Below are 18,178 nucleotides of genomic sequence, written 5' to 3'. Positions count from 1 at the left end.
TCTTATTGATAAAATTAAAATTAATTAACTCTATTTTCTAATGATAATATTTAAATACCGTTTTACTGATAAATTGAAAAAATAATTTTATTTCGTAATGATAATATTTAAAATATTATGTTGACGAAAATAATTTTTGAGGCTCTGATTATTACTTTTTTAATTGAAATGAAATTATATATCCTATTACTTGGTTTATTCTATCATTCACACGTAAGTATCGGCCCAATTTTATGGTTTATGCTAAATAAAAGGAAAATTTGCAAATAAAGAAAGAGTGCGTTTGGTAGCATACATTTAAAACTCCAAAGGCCATCCTAAACAGTGCTGCCAAGAAAATTTTAAAATAAAATAGTGTTCTTAAAAAATAAAAAATAAAAATAAAATGAAATAATAAAAAAAAGAACAGTTGTATTCAAAAGGAAATTTTAACAAAAATTAGAAATACAATGATAAATATGTAAATATTTTAAACTAAGATGAATCAATAGGAAAAAGTAGGAAATCAAGACTCATTATATTAGTATTCCAACCAAATTAACCAAAAAAAAAAAAAAGGGTGTGGGGGAGAATTTCATCTATACCTTTTTAAGGTTTGATGAAATTCATTGATGACACCCTGGAAGTTCTAAAAATCATCTCATACAGATATTTGAAATTTTTTATTTCTGACATTTTGAGTTGATTTTTCAATAAAATAATTTATGAAAACTTTATTATACCTCTTAATTTCAAAATAAATGTCAAAACTTTATTTTATGATCTTTTATATAATAATATATATTAAAAATTGTAATTTATTTATTATTTTTAATTGCATTGTTTACAATTATTAAATTAAATTTATAATAAATGATATCACTTAAGGTGGAATATTATGAAGTAAATGATATAATAATAATGTAAAATTTATTTTGGACAAATAGGGGTAAAATAGGCTTTTGTGAATCAATTTTAACAAAAATCAACTCCAAAAGTGGGAATGATAATTATCCAAATTTCATGGGATAAGTTATGATTTTTCAAACATCAAGTATGTCATTGGAGTTTCTATGAAGCTTTGAGGATATTGATAAAATTAAATATAAAAAATGTTATCTATCACCACAATAATATAGCACTAATTAACGAAATCCCATATACCATGTCATAATTTAATTTTTTTTTTTGTTAAAAATGATTCAATTTTTCATAGATTTTCAGTATAATAAATCAATATATAACTAAAAAAAATATTATTTATTACTAGTTGGATTCCACTAATATTAATCATTAGTAATGATAAATAGTAAAATTAAAAAATAAACAATTATATATGGTAAGGAATTTATAACTTCTATTTCGGAAAATGCCAACCAAATGTAAAACAGAAGGAATGTTTTTTGTTTTTTTCTTTTTTTTTCCAAAGCAACAGAAGGAATAAACTTAAATGTGAAAATACTCATTAATGTATATTGTCATTATTTGGTGATCGATACACTATCATCAAACAAACAATGAAATAATGCGAGACTATTATTAATGATTAGGATCCTACACTTGTATTTTTCTATTTTTTTATTTGATTTTCAATCCCAGCGTGAATTGGAAACTACAAATTAAATAAATTAAGATGACAATTAAATGTGAATAAGCATTTGTTGATACATATTTTTATGATGAAAAAAAATAAAAGCATAAAGAAGTATTGAAGGGTAAAAAAAAAAAAAAAAGATTATAGTATATGCCAGTTAATTAAATTGTAATTAATTGTCATTTCAGTTGCTTGTTGAATCTGCTGGAGTAAAAGAGTAAATAACCAAAATTGAACAAACATTCCAATATATGTGAAGATGGAGTGAGAAAAGAATTGTTGATCATTACTAATAGAACCACCTGCTAATGTTATAGTTATTAATTCTTTTTTTTTTCTTCTAAAAAAATTGTATTGGAAAAGTAAACTCATAGTATCTACAAATTTGATCGTTGCCATAATTGTCAAATTGGAAAATATCAAGCTTTTAAGGAAAATAAGGAGGGCGTATTGTAGTTAATATATCCTTTAAGATTTTTAATTCTTTTTAAATTAATTAAATTCTAAATTGAATATAGGTTGATTTTTAAATATGATTTTAATGGATTTTCTATGTTGATTTTAATATAAAATAGTAAATTTGTATCAAAATGTATAAAATCAAATTCAATATTTATAATAATTTAATGAGTCTCCATACCACATTCTAATATTGAAAGGAAAATTTATATAAAAAGAAAGAGGAAATATAAATATAGCAGTAAATGTTTATAAATAAAGAAAACAATAAAGAGGATAAATCAAGAAATTTTTTTTTTTTTTGGTTGCCAAAAAAAAAGTTTATTAAAATTTATTTTTTATTTTAAAAAAATGCTTTTTATTTTAAAATGTCCTTGGATGTGCTAACAATTATGCATGTGGCAAATAACACTTTTAAAATATACATATATGTATATATATATATATATATATATATATTATTTTTGATTTAATGAGCTATTTAAATTATTTTATTATATCACATATTTATATGATGCAAAATTAAATAGCATAAAAAATAAAATATATAAAACTTTTAATTTTTTTAAAATATTCAATGTTATTTAAACTACATGACTTTTAAATTTTAATTATCTACTATTAAAAAGTTTACTTCTTTGTGCTACAATTTTAGTATTAAAAATCAAAAATAAAAATTATTTTAAATTAATATTATTATAAATGATTTGTCAACCTATTCCTTAATAATCAATAATAAATGTGAGCTATTATCTTATATACATATGTATATTAAAATTTTTTATTATAATGAGTTTATGTAATATTAAAGATTTTATTATAATGAGTTCATTCCTATTTAAAATAAATAAATAATCAATCTATAAACAAACATATCTTATTGGTTTATTCCTAAAATGTGTGGAAGAGACAAGCATTGGTCGAAAAAAATAATAATAATAATTTAATGGAAGCAAGGGCAGTTCCGTCCTTAGATAATAACGTGTCTTCTAATGATTGGAAGTTCGGAAGAACGAACCTAACAGGATTTAGTTGTAAACGGTGCAGATCTAACTACGTGTCACCACGTGATGACAACTCAGTACAAAACTGAACGGTGATGCACTTTACCTAAAACAGCGCACGAGTACATCGTTCTCTTACGTGGCAACTAATGATTGGCTAGCAGTGAAAGAAACAAAAGAACAGGGTGTACCCACTTACTGTGTTACCGGCGGAAATTTAAAACTGGAAGGCGGGGTAATTTGGTCACATAAAAATTGAACCGCATTTTTTCTTTTCTTGTACTTTTTGTCCCGTAACAAAAAACCAGGTGTGCCATCTCTCTCTATATCTCTCTCTCTCTCTCTCTCTCTCTCTCTCTATAAAATCACAGACACATAGACACACATACACACACTCTTTCTCTCTCTGAGAAACGATCGGCAAAAGCACGTAAGTCCAAGCCCTAGCACTGCTCTGAGATTAATTCAGGTGTTCGTTGTAGTTCCATATTGAAGTTGATCAATGAAGAATTTGATTTCTATTTTTTCTTTTTCTTTTGGCGTGGAAATGAACGTGATTTTCTTTGTTTCTTTGGAACTCTAATTTAGCTAATTTGTTTTTCCCATGCATTGTGTATATACTTTGTTGCTATTTAATGCAGTAGTAATTAATTTTTCATTTGAATATTTGCTTAGCTTTGTCGCCATTGAACTTGAAACGTCCGGATCATGCGAATCGTGTTTTATATTTATTGTTTTTTTTTTTTTTTTGTTATATATAATTTTCTTTCGGGCTAAATTATAATTTTCAGATCAAGAATGTAATATCATTTTCGAATTATATGGTTTCGTAGTGCACGTACCGTGCGTTTGCGCTTTTTGTTCTTTGATTTGGAGCATCTATGAATGGATTTTTGGCTTAAACAAACTGGGGAGCCGCAGGGAATTTTTGAGCTCGGGGATTAATTACATATGTTGGCATGGCACTGTGTGGTGGGGAAAAAAAAACAGAAGAAGAAGAAGAAGAAAAAAACAAAGTTTTTTCATCAAATCACTTATAGAATGAGCTAGAATCTTGCTTTTAATGGGCATTTCCCCTTAAATAATATAGTGAAAATCATAAAATGACCCAAAAATCCTTGTGAAGTGGTGTCATGATATAAGTATGCTATTAGTGACGGTTGGTGCATATTAAAATGATGGATATATATTTAGCTGTGGTTTTGTGCAGGCTGTTAATTCCAATTTAGTGTTGATGATCAGGGCTACTACCTTTAAGTGATCATTTGCTTTATTGAAGCTGAAGAATGCAATATTTGCTTGAAAAGTTGCTCAAGGAATCAAGTTGTTGCTGGGAGTGGAACCTTTTAGGTTGAGTTTTCGGCAAAAAACAGATATGGGGACCATACATCGAAGGTACAGATGAATTATGCCCTTCTCATTGTTGTTCTTAATATGGTATGCCACCTCAAATGGCTAAACTAGTCTTGTGGGGCTTCCATGTGATTTTATATTTTGAGATTCACTTTAGTGAAGTATCTCAAGCAAGTCTTTTTCTTTCTTTTGCAGTGGAGCTCTTAAAAAATCACATGATGGTGGCAGAGTTATAATAGCTACACTTATAGGACTTGTCTTTGGATTTTTTATTGGTGTTTCATTTCCATCTGTTTCTTTAACCAAGGTATATTTGGCCGTCCATATGTGTTTATCTTGAATTCAAAAACTATATCTATTTGATTTGTCTTAAACTTTGCAGATTAACTTACCTTCGAGCCTTATACCATCTCTTGATGTAGCCAACAACGATACACCTACAACTACTGAAACTACAGAAGGTGAAAGTCTTGAGAGTATTGGATCAGGCCATGTTCCAAAGGTACTTCGTTTGCTTATTCTTGGGGCATATAAAAATTCTATCCTTTTTCTTGTTTGTCGCAGAAGAAAAGAAAATTTGTGAAGCAGTTTTGGTTACATCCTTTTTCATTCGCATATCTGGATTGAATTGATTTTTGCTTTGTTATATTGTTCTATTGTCCAACTGATGGCTTCATACAAATATTTTCTACTAATACAACCTACATTGATTAGAAACTTACTTCTATTATAATTTGTGTATAAATGCTTTTATTCCTATTTTAATTTATAAAATTGATCATAAAAACATAAGATATAAAATAAATAAATAGAAGATAAGGAGTTCTGGCTTTTAAATTTTGTTGTGAAGTAATGCCTTAAGGATCATTTTTAGTTGTATATTTACTTGAAAGAATTTGCAAGTAATAATTATGTAGGAAAATGCTTCAAATGATTTGTGGCCCATCTCAGCTTGCTTGGTAAAAGAGAGGGAAGGATTAAGGTAGTTCTTAGTTTTAAAGTCATCTAGTTAAAAAGAGAAAGAGCTTCAAAATTTTGAAACTATCGTATAATGTATTTATCTTTTTGGTGGTCCAGAAAGTAATATTTCTTGTATATCTAGTTTTTTCATCTTATGGGCATGCAGAATACTCTTAAGATATATAAAGCTTGAGATGATTGAATAATTTCTATGATTTAGGCACTTGTTTCCTGATTAATGCGGGCACTGAGTTTCAAATGTTCTGAGATCATAGATGGTTTTGGCTTTTAAACATTTTCCGTTTTGCTAGAATTGCAGCCATAGTTTATGTTCAGCTCATTAAGTAATGAAGTTTTTTGTTGTTTTTTTCTTCTCCTAGGTATATGTTCCAACTAATCCTCGTGGTGCTGAATCATTACCTCCAGGGATTGTTGTGCCAGAAACTGATCTTTATCTGCGCAGATTATGGGGTGAACCCAGTGAGGTATGAATATAAGTTCGTTCAATGAAGAAAATGATAATGTTTATTAACATTTCACCTTAATCTTGGATGGCTTGAGCAAGATGGTAATCTCTTTTTTGCTTACAACTTGTGGTAAATTAATGATAACAAACAGGTCTAGTGCTTCATAGAGTAGCATTCTACTTTTAAACATACTGGTTACGTTCTACAGTTTATCTGCTACTCTATCGGTAGTGCCAGCATTCTAAACTTGCTTCCAGAAGATTTTCTGTTATTTCCGTTGTTGTTATAGATGGGTGAATGAATTGGGGTTAATATAGTTTGCTTCTAGAGAAGTACTAGGCTTGCCAGTCAAGTGGAGTTGAGTCTTATATGAGCTTTAGGCCTGAAGGAAACCTCACTGTTTAATCCAAGAATTCCAGTCCAAGTTTGGTTCGTGAATAAGGTTACTGAATTGTTTAATTCATATTGGAGTGGGTTTATATATGTGCTCCACAGGTATCTGAAGCTCAAAAAAATCCATTATGTAATAGATCTTTAGCTAGTTTTCTTTTCATGTCTGCTTATGGATGTGGGTTTTCAGATAATAGAAGTTGAAATATTCTCAAAATTTGAAGCTTTTATAGATTGTGCATATGACCTGGTGCAAATAACGTAAGAAGGGTAATTTTGGCACCTGCAGGATCTCAAGAAAAAGCCTAAGTATTTGGTAACATTTACGGTTGGCCTAGACCAGATACACAATATTAATGCAGCAGTAAAAAAGGTTCTAAAATTGCCCATTCAATCTCTCTTGTTTAAGTTCATTCTTTGATGTTCCAGCATACTGAGTGTCATTCTTATATTTTTGATAGTTCTCCGAGGATTTCATGATTATGCTTTTTCATTATGATGGTCGTACTAGCGAATGGGATCAACTTGAGTGGTCAAAGAATGCAATCCATGTGAGTGTCAAAAGACAAACCAAATGGTAAGTTGTGTTTTGGATACTTTTACGTTCATACTTGAGCTAGCTTCCATGATGCTTAGACTCTTTATCTACGCGAAAATTACTTATGTCAACACAACACAACATTAATATTGGTATGGGATCTTACTGGATCCTTTACAGAAAAGCATGGGTATGGCAAAAATTTCTTGGTTTCATCAGCAATTGAAAAGGAAAAGAAAAAGAAAATTTAAACCCATTAGAGCAAATGCATACCAAATAATGGTGGAATTAGCTCATTTGATGCACTTAAGTCGAAGTAATTCACCTATTATCATTTTTCTGTTTTTTACTCATTGATTACAAGCATACCAACTGAATTACAATAAAATGAAAAGCATAATCATCAATAAAATTTCTATGAATTGTTTATATCTCCAACCAATCCCTGTATGGATATCTAAACTTAGACCCCTTCTTCTCTTTAGCTGACTATCCATATCCTAAATTTTTGAATGGGAAGAATCTAACTTATGGATGAGTACTTCAAGTTTGAGCAACATAGGCCAGCTTTTAAATCAATGAATGGATTTTATTTCTACTTTCATTTTTTCTTGCATACTACTTCTTTAGGCTGTTCTCAAATTAATCCGTCTCTATATGTTGCAGGTGGTATGCAAAAAGGTTTTTACATCCTGATGTGGTAGCAGCTTATGATTATATTTTCATTTGGGATGAAGACCTGGGAGTAGAACACTTCAATGGAGAAAAGTTAGTTTGTTTTTGGTTATTCATGTTTTTAGTTTGTTTTTGGATTCATGTTTTCTTGTCAAATCTCCCTGTTACATGTTTTTTTCTCATGGTGTGACATGTGATTTTCCAGATACATCTCCTTGGTTAAGAAACATGGTTTGGAGATCTCTCAACCTGGTCTTGAACCTAATAATGGACTAACGTGGGAGATGACAAAAAGGAGAGGTGACAGAGAAGTTCACAAGTAAGCTCGCTTTCTCTCTCTTTCTCTTCATACATGCATGCACTGATATTGTTATTTTAATTTATAAATCTCATGATCTGGTACTTCTGTGTCATTTGTAGAAAATTGATTCTAGTTTCTCTGTGTCTGATTGATGGACAGGGATACAGAAGAGAAACCAGGCTGGTGCAGTGACCCTCATCTGCCTCCTTGTGCTGCGTATGCACCTCTCCCTCTGTGTATAATGCCGTAGAGAAAGTTTGCTTGTAAAATTTCTTTATACTGGTTTTACTAATTTAGCAAGATTATGAATCATGATTGAAGGAAAAAAAAAAATTATGAGTTGTATTTGACTCTTGATGTGTGATCTCCAATTGCTACCTTCTAAGTTCTGAATATTTTTCAGGTTTGTGGAAATCATGGCCCCTGTCTTTTCTCGGGAAGCTTGGCGCTGTGTGTGGTACATGATTCAGGTTTGGAGTACTAATAGGGTTATTTATTTAGATTCGGTTCGATTACTCAAACACATCTTAATACTACGGGGATCATCAAGCATACTTAAACTAATGTTTTGGTCAATTAGTTTTCTTACTTCCTACCATTGCTAATGAAATGATCTAATTGAATGCTTGTAGAATGATTTGGTGCATGGATGGGGATTGGATTTCGCTCTCAGAAGATGTGTAGAGGTCAGCAATTTTTGCTTGTTCTTGTCCCATTTTATTTTATTTTTTATTTATGGGTTTATTTTTCTCTTATCACTTTCTCTGTTGATGGCTGGTCATTAGAAGGTGAAATAAATTCTTATGAGTGGCTTACTAAGGCTCAGTGCAGCTCTGCTCATTTAAGAACAAAGCGAGCATGAGTATTGCTTAACAACCGTGGTTCTTTTTTTCTTTTTCTTTTATTCAGTTGTATACCATTGCTTAAATCGACACATGAGAGGAATTATCATTATGTTATCCGTTATGCTTGTGGTATCATAATCATGTTTTAGTGTTCATAAGGAATTCAGACTGATAGGCATGCATAGTGTATCCATTTAGTTTAAGGCTTTGCAATCGTGAGATGATTTAGTTACTTTTCTCATGAGAAATTTATCTTCTTTGTTCTTTTCTTTTTATTCACTTTCCAGCCTGCGCATGAAAAAATTGGTGTAGTTGATTCACAGTGGATTGTTCATCAAGTAATACCTTCTCTTGGGAACCAGGTGAGTCATTATATCTGCTATATGTTTGCTTGTGTTTTTGTTATTCTCATGGAATAGCAATCTCTGCTGGATCTTATCAAAAAAGCACAATAAACACCATTCAAAAAATTGAAACAGCTTTTTGAAAAGGGTTTCTCTTTTTCCTAGTGAGGAACAATAATTTGTTTTCTTGAAGTTGATGCTGAATCATGATTACTTTTGTCTAGTCAACTTTTTATTTCTCAGGCCTGACTATGGTCGTTTTTGCTAATTGTTTTAAATTTAGACGATGCATGTTACTTGGAGAGAATCATGTATTAGAATAAAAGCTTCTCAACTCACTGTTGGAACATATAATCCTGTTGCAAGTCTTCTGTAGCCATTTGATTTGTCAACAGCCTTTATCACTTAATTTGCACCTAGAAACACACACACACACACACACACACACACACACATATATATATATAGTCATGAACGCATATGGAATCAAATGCGTAATTCGCTATCCAGTTAAATGTAAAACTTAGTGGATTACAAGTAATGTCGCATGATACCATATGCATGCATGCATTTCATAGCAAAAATTATATAGGTCTAAATATATATTTCTGTTTTTTCTTTTTTTCTTTTCTTCTTCTTCTTCTTCTTCTTCTTCTATTTATTTATTTTTATTTTTTTTTAACATACTCATTACATATTTAATAATCTTTAAATTGCCAATTTATAGGGCCAATCCGAGAATGGAAAAGCTCCATGGGAAGGGGTAAGTATAATTAAGGATATCATTCTAAGTTCTTGTAGTGGAAAAGTGAGATTTCCCTTCTCTTCTGAACTCAAATTGTAAAAGCAAGGAATGTAAGAGGAATCAATTTATGATATAGCATTTCTTGCATGGTTCGTGATGCAGGTTAGAGCAAGATGCAGAAGTGAGTGGGCAGAGTTTCAGTCTCGCCTCACAAAGGCAGACGAGGCATACCAAAAACGGTTTGGGAAGGAGTAATTTTAGTGCATATTCCCCTAAACGTCTCTTGCTCCTTCCCTCAATTCTTCTTCTGTACATGTTTTTTTTTTACCTTGGCCTTTCACAGGGGTGTTTTAGAATCTAATCCAATTCTTTTGTTGACATTTCCTGGTGGTTAAGCTCATGTATGAGCTTTTCTGTATCTCATAGACATCATAGTTATATAAGAGAAGTGTTACCCATTTGTTCTAGCTTTTCCATTTTTACAGGTAAAAAACAACTGTCTTTGTGATCAAGTCGTTTGCCCCTATTCACTCCCCCCCCTCCCCAAAACCAAAAAAAAAATTTCCTTTGCCGCTAGGGCTCCACTAAAAGAAGGGTCTAAAATAGAAAGTCCCATATTTACTTGCATTTCCTTTTTCATATGAAAAATAAATTATTTCTGGATGTCTTTAACTAGGGTCCCGCGTTAAAAAAAAAAAAAAAAAAAAAAAAAAAAAAAAAAAAAAAAAGTTCAACATAATAAAATTGCAAATTTATTTCTCTCCAATTCTTTTTTTATATTTGAAAACATGATACTTTAAGGCGCATTCTGAAATATATATAAAATTAAAATTTTTAATTTGCAAATACTAAAGATAAGCATAAAATATACGGGTAGATACTTTTATAAGAAAAACATTAGATACAGTTTAATTAAAAAAATATTCTTTAGTTTTTGTAAATGAGCGGGGATATCTAAAGGACATTGAAAACCCTAAAGTACCATTCAAAAATATTTTTTCAAATTTCAAACTTTTATACCTATGAGAATTCCTTGACAAGTAATGTTTTTATAGGCTGGTCTTTAAATCTATTTCTTCAACTTTTGAAATATAAGGTGTGAATTGATAATGGGGTCAGTTTTTAGTTTTTATTTTTTATTTTATTTTTACCTAATTATATATAATTTGTTTACTTTTAAATATTAATTAGTAGATTATAATTTATAAGATATTTTAAGCAACTATAAACTCGAAGGAAAGAAAAGAAATGAAAAGGACAAAAAAAAAAAAAAAAACAAAACACAAAAGCCAAAACAAAAAAATTAACACGATTTGAAATTATGTTTAATTTGGTGTTTATGTTTTTTGTTTTTTTTCTTCATTAACTTAACAGTTTAACTTAACAAACTTTACCTACCATTAACATTTAAAATAAGCAAATTATACATAATTACGTAAAAATTAAAAATCAAAAACTAAAAAATCAATATGTTAACAAATAACACTTAAATTTGTAGTTCTAAGATTCCAAGTTTTCTGTTTTAATTGGGCTGAATAAGAAACTTAACATAAAAATGTATATAATTTGCAAAAATAAGCACTACCCACAATATCTAAGTCATAAACATAATTTAAAAAAAGGGTTTAATATCACTAAACCCCTTCATATATCCTTTTTTTCTAGCACTTCGCAGCTTAACTTTTCAAAACCATCACATTGGGATACTAAACTGTGCATTTTGTTTTTCCCCATACACCAATTGATAACAAACATCCATGTTTTGTGTGAAAAATTGATCATGTGCAAAATATATGATTTCTATTGAAGGTATTTAAGGAAAAACAATTGATTTGTGAGTTAAGGTTTGAAAGGACAAAAATAAATAAATAAAATAAAAATTTAATACTTTCAAAATAATATCAAATAAAAATAATATAATTAAGCATCTCAAAATTTGATAAATAGTTGGAGACCACCACCTCTTATCTGTAAAATAAAGTAAAACCTAATACATGGTCCAAAAAAAAAAAAAAAACAAAAAACAAAAAAGTAAGCCATAATACACCAAAAATCCATTTCCGAAACAGTAGATACAAAATAAATGAATAAATAACTAAATAAAAACAAGAAAAAAATTAAAAACGAAAATGCTAAGAAAAGGAGAGAAGGGAAGGAGAACTTGGAGAAGAGGATTTTCGACCTAGAAGACGAAGTTAAAAAGCAATATGTTTTTGAAAAAAATAGCCAAACATATTATTAAGTTTTGAAATCAGTTCTTTTTTATATGAGTGCTTGTAAAGTCATAAAATTATTTGGGATTTTCATTTAATCTTTTCTATAAATATTTTAATATTTATAGACGATAATACTTGTAAAGAGCAATTTTAAAATTTTTATTTTATATTATTTTTTCAATCCTAATCACAGGAAACTTTTTTTTTCCTCAAATACCCTTGATAGAAATCATGTGTTTTGCACATGATTAATTTTCCATCCAAAGCATAAATGTCTGTTATTAATTGGAAACTAGGTAAATAGTCATGGTTTAAGAAGTGATAGTTTTGAAAGGTTAGAGCATCCTTAATAGCTTTGTCCATTATTAACTTTTTTTTGCCACATTAGACAAACACATATCCATTTAAAAAAAAAAAAAAAAAACAAAATTCTAATGGGTCTATCTACAAGCTATGTCAAGTTGATAAGGCAAAAAAATAATAATAATAATGCTAAGGTAACATTTTACTTCTAAAAGGTCTGTTAGACAGTTTGATTTAGCAATATATTTATTTTTATCAATTTTTAATAAAAGAAAATTAACATTAGCACGATTTCTCGATGTTCTTTTCAAACCATAATCTTCATCTATTTCCAATCCTACAAACATCAATGGCATTTGACGCACCACTAAACCATAAATCTATCATCCTCGATTTTGTATCCCATTGTTCGATTATTAATCCTACCATGGCACCAATGGATTAAGTGGATTAAGTGAAGACAGAGATGATTCTATGTAAGACCTGTGAGCCCTGAAAGATGCATCCTCGATTTCGCATCCCATTGTTCGATTATTAATCCTGCTGTGGCAACAATGGATAAAGTGGATTAAGTGAAGACGGAGATGATCCTATGTAAGACCTGTGAGCCCTGAAAGATGCGAGGTAAGAAAGGGTAAGATCAATTAACAATACACTAGGAAGATTGTGACGATCATGGGTGAACCAGTTGATGCTGCCACGGTAAGTATGGTGGCTGCGGGGCATCAACAGGCTACCTTAACTAGTAAAGGCTACCTGATATCCAATCCCATATAGGAATGTCAATTTGACCCACCTACTCCGAAAACCGTGGTGCACTGCCCTTTTTTTTCTTCCAAAAAACGGAGTTGTGGGGCGGGGCCGGTAGGTCCCAATCGGGATCGGGCCGGGACCGGAGAATAGAAACCCCGGCCCGAACCTGGCCCGTATATATTTATTTTTTTAATTTTTTTTGTTATTAGTATTATTTTTTTATATTTTCACCGTGAAGCCCTAAGTGTTTTAGTCCCTCCAATGCCGCCGCCACCAACTCCCTCAGCTCAACTCAGTTAACAATCAGTCCAAACTCAAGTGCCGCCACCACCAATTCCCTCAACTCCCTCAGGGATTTTTGAAGCAGTCGAGCTGTTTTACTATCCACTACGCCTCCTTTGCGAATTTCACTGAAATAGCTTGAAAGGCCCTAATCATGGTGGAACAGGTAGCTTTATCAGATCTATGTGTTAATTTCTGTGTTCTTACCTAAAAACTAATTTTATTTTTTTTGAATATGCTAACGCTTTGTTTTTTTTTTTTTTTTTAATTCTTGTTTCGGACTGAGAAGACATTTTTGAAGCAGCCCAAAGTGTTTCTAAGGTAAATGAAAGAAAACCCAATTATAAAGTTAGTGTTTTTGAGATGTGTTCTATGTGTCACGAATTCGGTTCTTTTTATGTGTGTTTTCCCGATTATAACCTAGATTTTTTTTTTCAGTGTTTTGTTTCAGAAAATTGAAAAAAAAAAAATCAAATTTCATTTCCAAAAAATCTGTGGAGGGGAGGAAACCCGAAAACCATTTCTGGAAAAGCATTGGATTGAGTATCAAGACCCCCAGGGAAGCCATTGAAGGTTCTTGCTTCTCAGTTATTCCATTTCTGTTTCTATGTTTGTGTATATAGCTAAACATTGTGTGTTGGTTGTATTTTGAGCATGACTACGTGGTAGGCTATATTTATGTCTCTCTTGTTTGTGTATAGAGCTCAGTATATATATATTTATGAAAAAAAATTATATCAATTATAAAAGGGGAAAAACCGCCCCACACCGTCCTCGATCGGGGAATCTCCGACCCCGTCCTGTCTCTAAAGAAACGGAAAAAACCACGGGAACAGGATGAAAAATTCCCCACAAGGATGGGGACGAAATTTTAAAAATCGGCCCCGCCCCATCCCATTGACATTCCTAATCCCATATCATTCAGGTGTGAAACGGTGATGGCTCAAATGTAAAGTAGATACTGTTTTAATACCTGAGACATTTGTAGAATGGCTAGTTTCGAATTCATAAAAACCACGAAGTTAAGTGTATTTCAGTAGGAGCAATCCTAGGGTTGGTAATCTTCTGGAAAGTTTGAACTAAAAACCCCATATATTTTGGAGTGCGGTGATTAAATTAGAGACAATATTGATGGAGTAAGAGAGTGAGACGCTAGTTTAGCCAAGGCATTATAAATAGACTAGAGCTTGTACCGAGTCGAAAGTGTACCAGTGAGGATGCTGGACCCTAAGTTGGTATATTGTAAGACCTATGAGTTTTGAAAGATACAAGGTAAGAAGGGACAAAATTAGTGAATAATACATTAGGTGGATTGTGATTATTAGGGGTGAACTAGTGTGATACTGACAGAGGTGGATGTGGGGCATTAGTAGACTACCTTGATTGGCAAAAGCTATCTATTATCTATTATCCAATCTCACATCATTCGCGTGTGGAATAGTGATGGGTCAAATGTAAAGTAGACACTCTTTTAACAATCGAGGTCTTTTTAGAGTAGTTAGCTTCAAGGTTCGTAAAGAACTATGAAGTTAAGTGTACTTCAGTTGAAGTAATCATAAGCTGAGTGGCCTTCTGGAATCTGAACAAAAAGCCCCATATATTCTAGAGTGCGATGGTAAAATTAGAGAAAATATCGATGGAACAAAAAAGTGGAATGCGAATGGAGACAGAGTGTTAGATGGTATTAGAGCTTATCTTAAAGCATGTTCACCTATTGTAAAAAAATATAGATAAAATATAATTTAATAATAGCTTTTCCTTATGAAATGCTAAAAGTATATTCAGTTCTTGTTAACTAAACAGATCTATATTGTTTAGTAAATATGCATTGAACATTTTAATATCTTCTACTAAAATCTACTAAATATTTAAACAATCTTTAAAACTAAATATTTTAACTTAAATAGAAAATGATTTTCTAAAATTCATATAAAACATAATGGAATGTGAAAAAATTGGTTTTGTAACACCTTTTTAATAAAGGTATTAGGCAGCCCAATCTACGTCCAAAATGGAAGCCCATAGTCAAAGCTAATGCTTTTTTATTTTTTTAATTTTATGTCTTATATATTTGTTTATTTATTTTTAAGTTGATGCCTTTAACGTTTAACTGCATATTTAGTTCCTATTAGACCCTAATTATTAGTGGAAAAAGTTAGTAAGATTCTAAATCAATTTGAAAGTGATTTTTTTTTCTTTTTCATGTTTAGATAGTTATTAGTAGATAAAAAATTGTGCATCAATAAAATCAAATTCTCAAATTTTTAAAAAGCTTGTGGGAAAGTTGTTCCCCTCATACAAGTGTGTCATTTTAGAATTAAAAAAAAAAAACTAATTATATAGATTTTTTAAAAAAATACCTTTAATTTGTAATATAAAACTTAATTTAATTACTTTAAATTAGAGAATTTCTATCACTAAGCAAAAACTATTGGAGAAAAACTAAATTTTCATGAGAATAATTTTTCAAAAACTAATTCCTATGAATTAGATTACCTCAAAACTTTGGCACTTCATACCATAGATAAATCCAATTGCAACACAAAAATTACTTTATACGGTCCTTAAATCTTTATTATTAAAATTTTCTCCTCTTTTTTATCTTCTAGAAAGTCAAACTTTCAATTTATTTTTAGTTACTTCTCCCATAATAATGACTTTGTTGGTACCAAAAGGTAGTTTTTAGTCCTTCAGCAAGTAATTTTTTGATGTGGATGATATCAAATCATTATTATTATTATAAAAGTTTAAAGTATTCAATTTTTTTCTTTAAAAGGATCTTTGATTCAAAGTGGGTATACCTCTCGCCAAAGGTTACAGTTGATGGCTAATGGCTCCTTACTCATTGACATCAATAGCTTTCACCCATCACTACCAAGTTGAATTCCTCTACAGGATGGATTTCAACCCAAAAAAAAAAAAAATTTTGAAAAGTAACTTACAACAAAGGGACATTAAATGTAATTCTTGAAGAATGTTAATACAAGAATTAAAAAAAAGGAAAAAAATCCGAGTCTTGGTAATTCAAGATTTATTTGATCGGCAAGAAAAACTCCTATTAGCTGAAGTTCTTTTTATAAAAATAAAGATAAAATAAAAAGTAAACTTAAAAACTAAAAATCACCATCGAAAGATGCTGAGATCTTGCTAAAGGTCTGGTGGTGCCCTATTGCAGGATGTTGGTGTTCTTTCCTTGTTGGCTGGGTCATTGTTGTTTTGAGAGAAAGAAGAAGTTAATAAAAATCAGTTTTAAAGTTTTCAATGCCAAACACTAAAAATGAGGGGGAAAAAAAAATCAGTTTTAAAGTTTTCAATTCCAAACACTAAAGATGAGGGGGGGGGGGGGGGGGGGGGGGGAATATATATATATATATAGTTGTTTTGGTAATTTAGATAATTGTTAGACGGCATAGATGTTTTATTTGCATTGCTAAATGAATTTTTCTTTCTATAAATGGCATTGCTTAGTCCAATTTCTCTTTTTCTATTAATGAATCTAGCACGACCATTTTTTAAGCACAAAAAACCAAAAATTCTGACTTGGATTGGATAGGGATGGCTCGGGTTTACATCCCTAATTACACCTTTAAATAAGCATAGGTCAATCATATATATAATTGACAGAAATTAGGATAGAAATATTTTTCTTAATTATTCTAATAATGTACAACAAGTCACTATATATATACACGGCAACCCCTAACTAATAATATCCCACAATTCATGGGATTTTTAACAAATCATGAAACTACTTAGCCTATTATTAAGAAACTAACCAAAATACAAAACTTTCTTGATTTATACATTTATACACGATTTTCCAACACTCCCCCTCAAGCTGGTGATTAGGTGTTCTCCATTTCCAACTTGGATACAATACTTTCAGACACTGGACCACTCAATCCTTTGGTAATCACATCTACCAGTTGTCCATGTGTAGACATATAGGGTGTACAAATCAGTCCACTCACTCTCTAGTTTCTCCTTAATGAAGTGTCTATCAATTTCAATGTTCTTTGTTCGATCGTGTTGTACTGGATTGTGAGCTATACTAATTGGTGACTTGTTATCACAGTAAAGTCACATTGATCCATCCCACTTGATCTTCAAATCTTCCAAGATAATTTTCACTCAAAGCAACTTGCACACACCTTGAGCCATCGCCCTAAATTTTGCTTCTGCGTTTGATATCGCTACCACATTCTACTTCTTGCTTCTCCAAGTTACTAGGTTTCCTCCAAGGAAGGTGCAATACCCTGAGGTTGATCTTCTATCAATGATTGATTCAGCGTAGTCAGCATATATTTATGCCTCAAGAGCTAAGCCTCCGTGTCTTCTAAACAAGATTCCCTTCCCAGGAATTCCCTTGACATACTGTAGTATCCAATGCACTGCTTGTAAATGAAATCTTTTGAATTATGCATAAACTCACTAACTACGCTCACTACATATGATACGTCTGGGCATGTATGAGACAGATAGATAAGCCGCCTTACTAGTCATTTATATGACTCCTTGTCCACTGGTGCATCATTCTCTGCAAGTTTGAGCTTGAAATTCGGATCCATCGGAGTACCAACTGGCTTGCACGTTGTCTTACCCGCTTCCTTGAGGAGGTCTAAGACATACTCCTGTTGAGAAATGAAGATACCTTTCCTGGAGTGAGCCACTTCAATACCAAGAAAATACTTCATTCTTCCTAGAACTTTGATCTCGAATTCTTTGGCCAAACACTGACTTAGAACCTGTTTCTCCTTGTCATCATTACCTGTTACTATTATATCATCTACATAAACTAGGAGAACCATGACTTCCGGTGAAGGTGGGTGTTTAATGAACAATGTATGGTCCCTTTGGCTCTGTTTGTATTCCATATAATAATGACCCTTACAAACCTACCAAACCATGCTCGAGGCGATTGCTTAAACCCATACAATGCTTTTCTCAATTTAGTATGTTTGGCCAAATTG

At 31.1% G+C, this 18,178-nt stretch overlaps 1 protein-coding gene and 1 long non-coding RNA gene across 5 annotated transcripts; both read left to right on the top strand.

Annotated features, from left to right (window-relative positions):
• The first annotated feature begins 3,318 nt into the window (after positions 1-3,318).
• On the top strand, positions 3,319-10,121 carry LOC107411361 (uncharacterized). Of its 4 annotated transcripts, none has more exons than XM_016018933.4 (15): positions 3,319-3,466; positions 4,266-4,431; positions 4,585-4,696; positions 4,772-4,891; positions 5,730-5,834; positions 6,496-6,579; positions 6,668-6,783; positions 7,411-7,512; positions 7,625-7,738; positions 7,880-7,936; positions 8,124-8,190; positions 8,353-8,406; positions 8,853-8,927; positions 9,637-9,672; positions 9,817-10,121. In XM_016018933.4, the coding sequence occupies exons 2-15, from the start codon at positions 4,412-4,414 to the stop codon at positions 9,907-9,909; spliced, it is 1,155 nt and encodes a 384-aa protein (XP_015874419.1). In that variant the 5' UTR covers positions 3,319-3,466; positions 4,266-4,411; the 3' UTR covers positions 9,910-10,121. The 4 variants fall into 4 exon arrangements, with proteins under 4 accessions (XP_015874419.1, XP_015874422.1, XP_015874420.1 ...); XM_016018936.4 differs by having other exon boundaries at positions 3,332-3,466; positions 4,279-4,431; XM_016018934.4 differs by having other exon boundaries at positions 3,342-3,466; positions 4,247-4,431.
• Positions 10,122-13,173: 3,052 nt separating this feature from the next.
• Positions 13,174-13,891, top strand: LOC125420762 (uncharacterized). The gene is made up of 3 exons (XR_007238989.2): positions 13,174-13,374; positions 13,498-13,529; positions 13,647-13,891. It is a non-coding gene; the product is annotated as an uncharacterized LOC125420762 (long non-coding RNA).
• Positions 13,892-18,178: the final 4,287 nt, after the last annotated feature.

The sequence above is a fragment of the Ziziphus jujuba genome, chromosome 10, assembly GCF_031755915.1.
Source record: "Ziziphus jujuba cultivar Dongzao chromosome 10, ASM3175591v1".
Taxonomy (NCBI): Eukaryota; Viridiplantae; Streptophyta; class Magnoliopsida; order Rosales; family Rhamnaceae; genus Ziziphus; species Ziziphus jujuba.
Note: the sequence above shows the minus strand (reverse complement) of the source record. Positions and strands in the feature narration are given on the sequence as shown.

Excerpts from the sequence above, each read along its gene's own strand:
- LOC107411361 (XM_016018933.4), top strand. The coding sequence starts at position 4,412 with ATGGGGACCATACATCGAAG. Across the intron at positions 4,697-4,771 it reads CATCTGTTTCTTTAACCAAG|ATTAACTTACCTTCGAGCCT; the intron begins GTATATTTGGCC and ends TAAACTTTGCAG. Across the intron at positions 8,191-8,352 it reads GTGTGTGGTACATGATTCAG|AATGATTTGGTGCATGGATG; the intron begins GTTTGGAGTACT and ends GAATGCTTGTAG.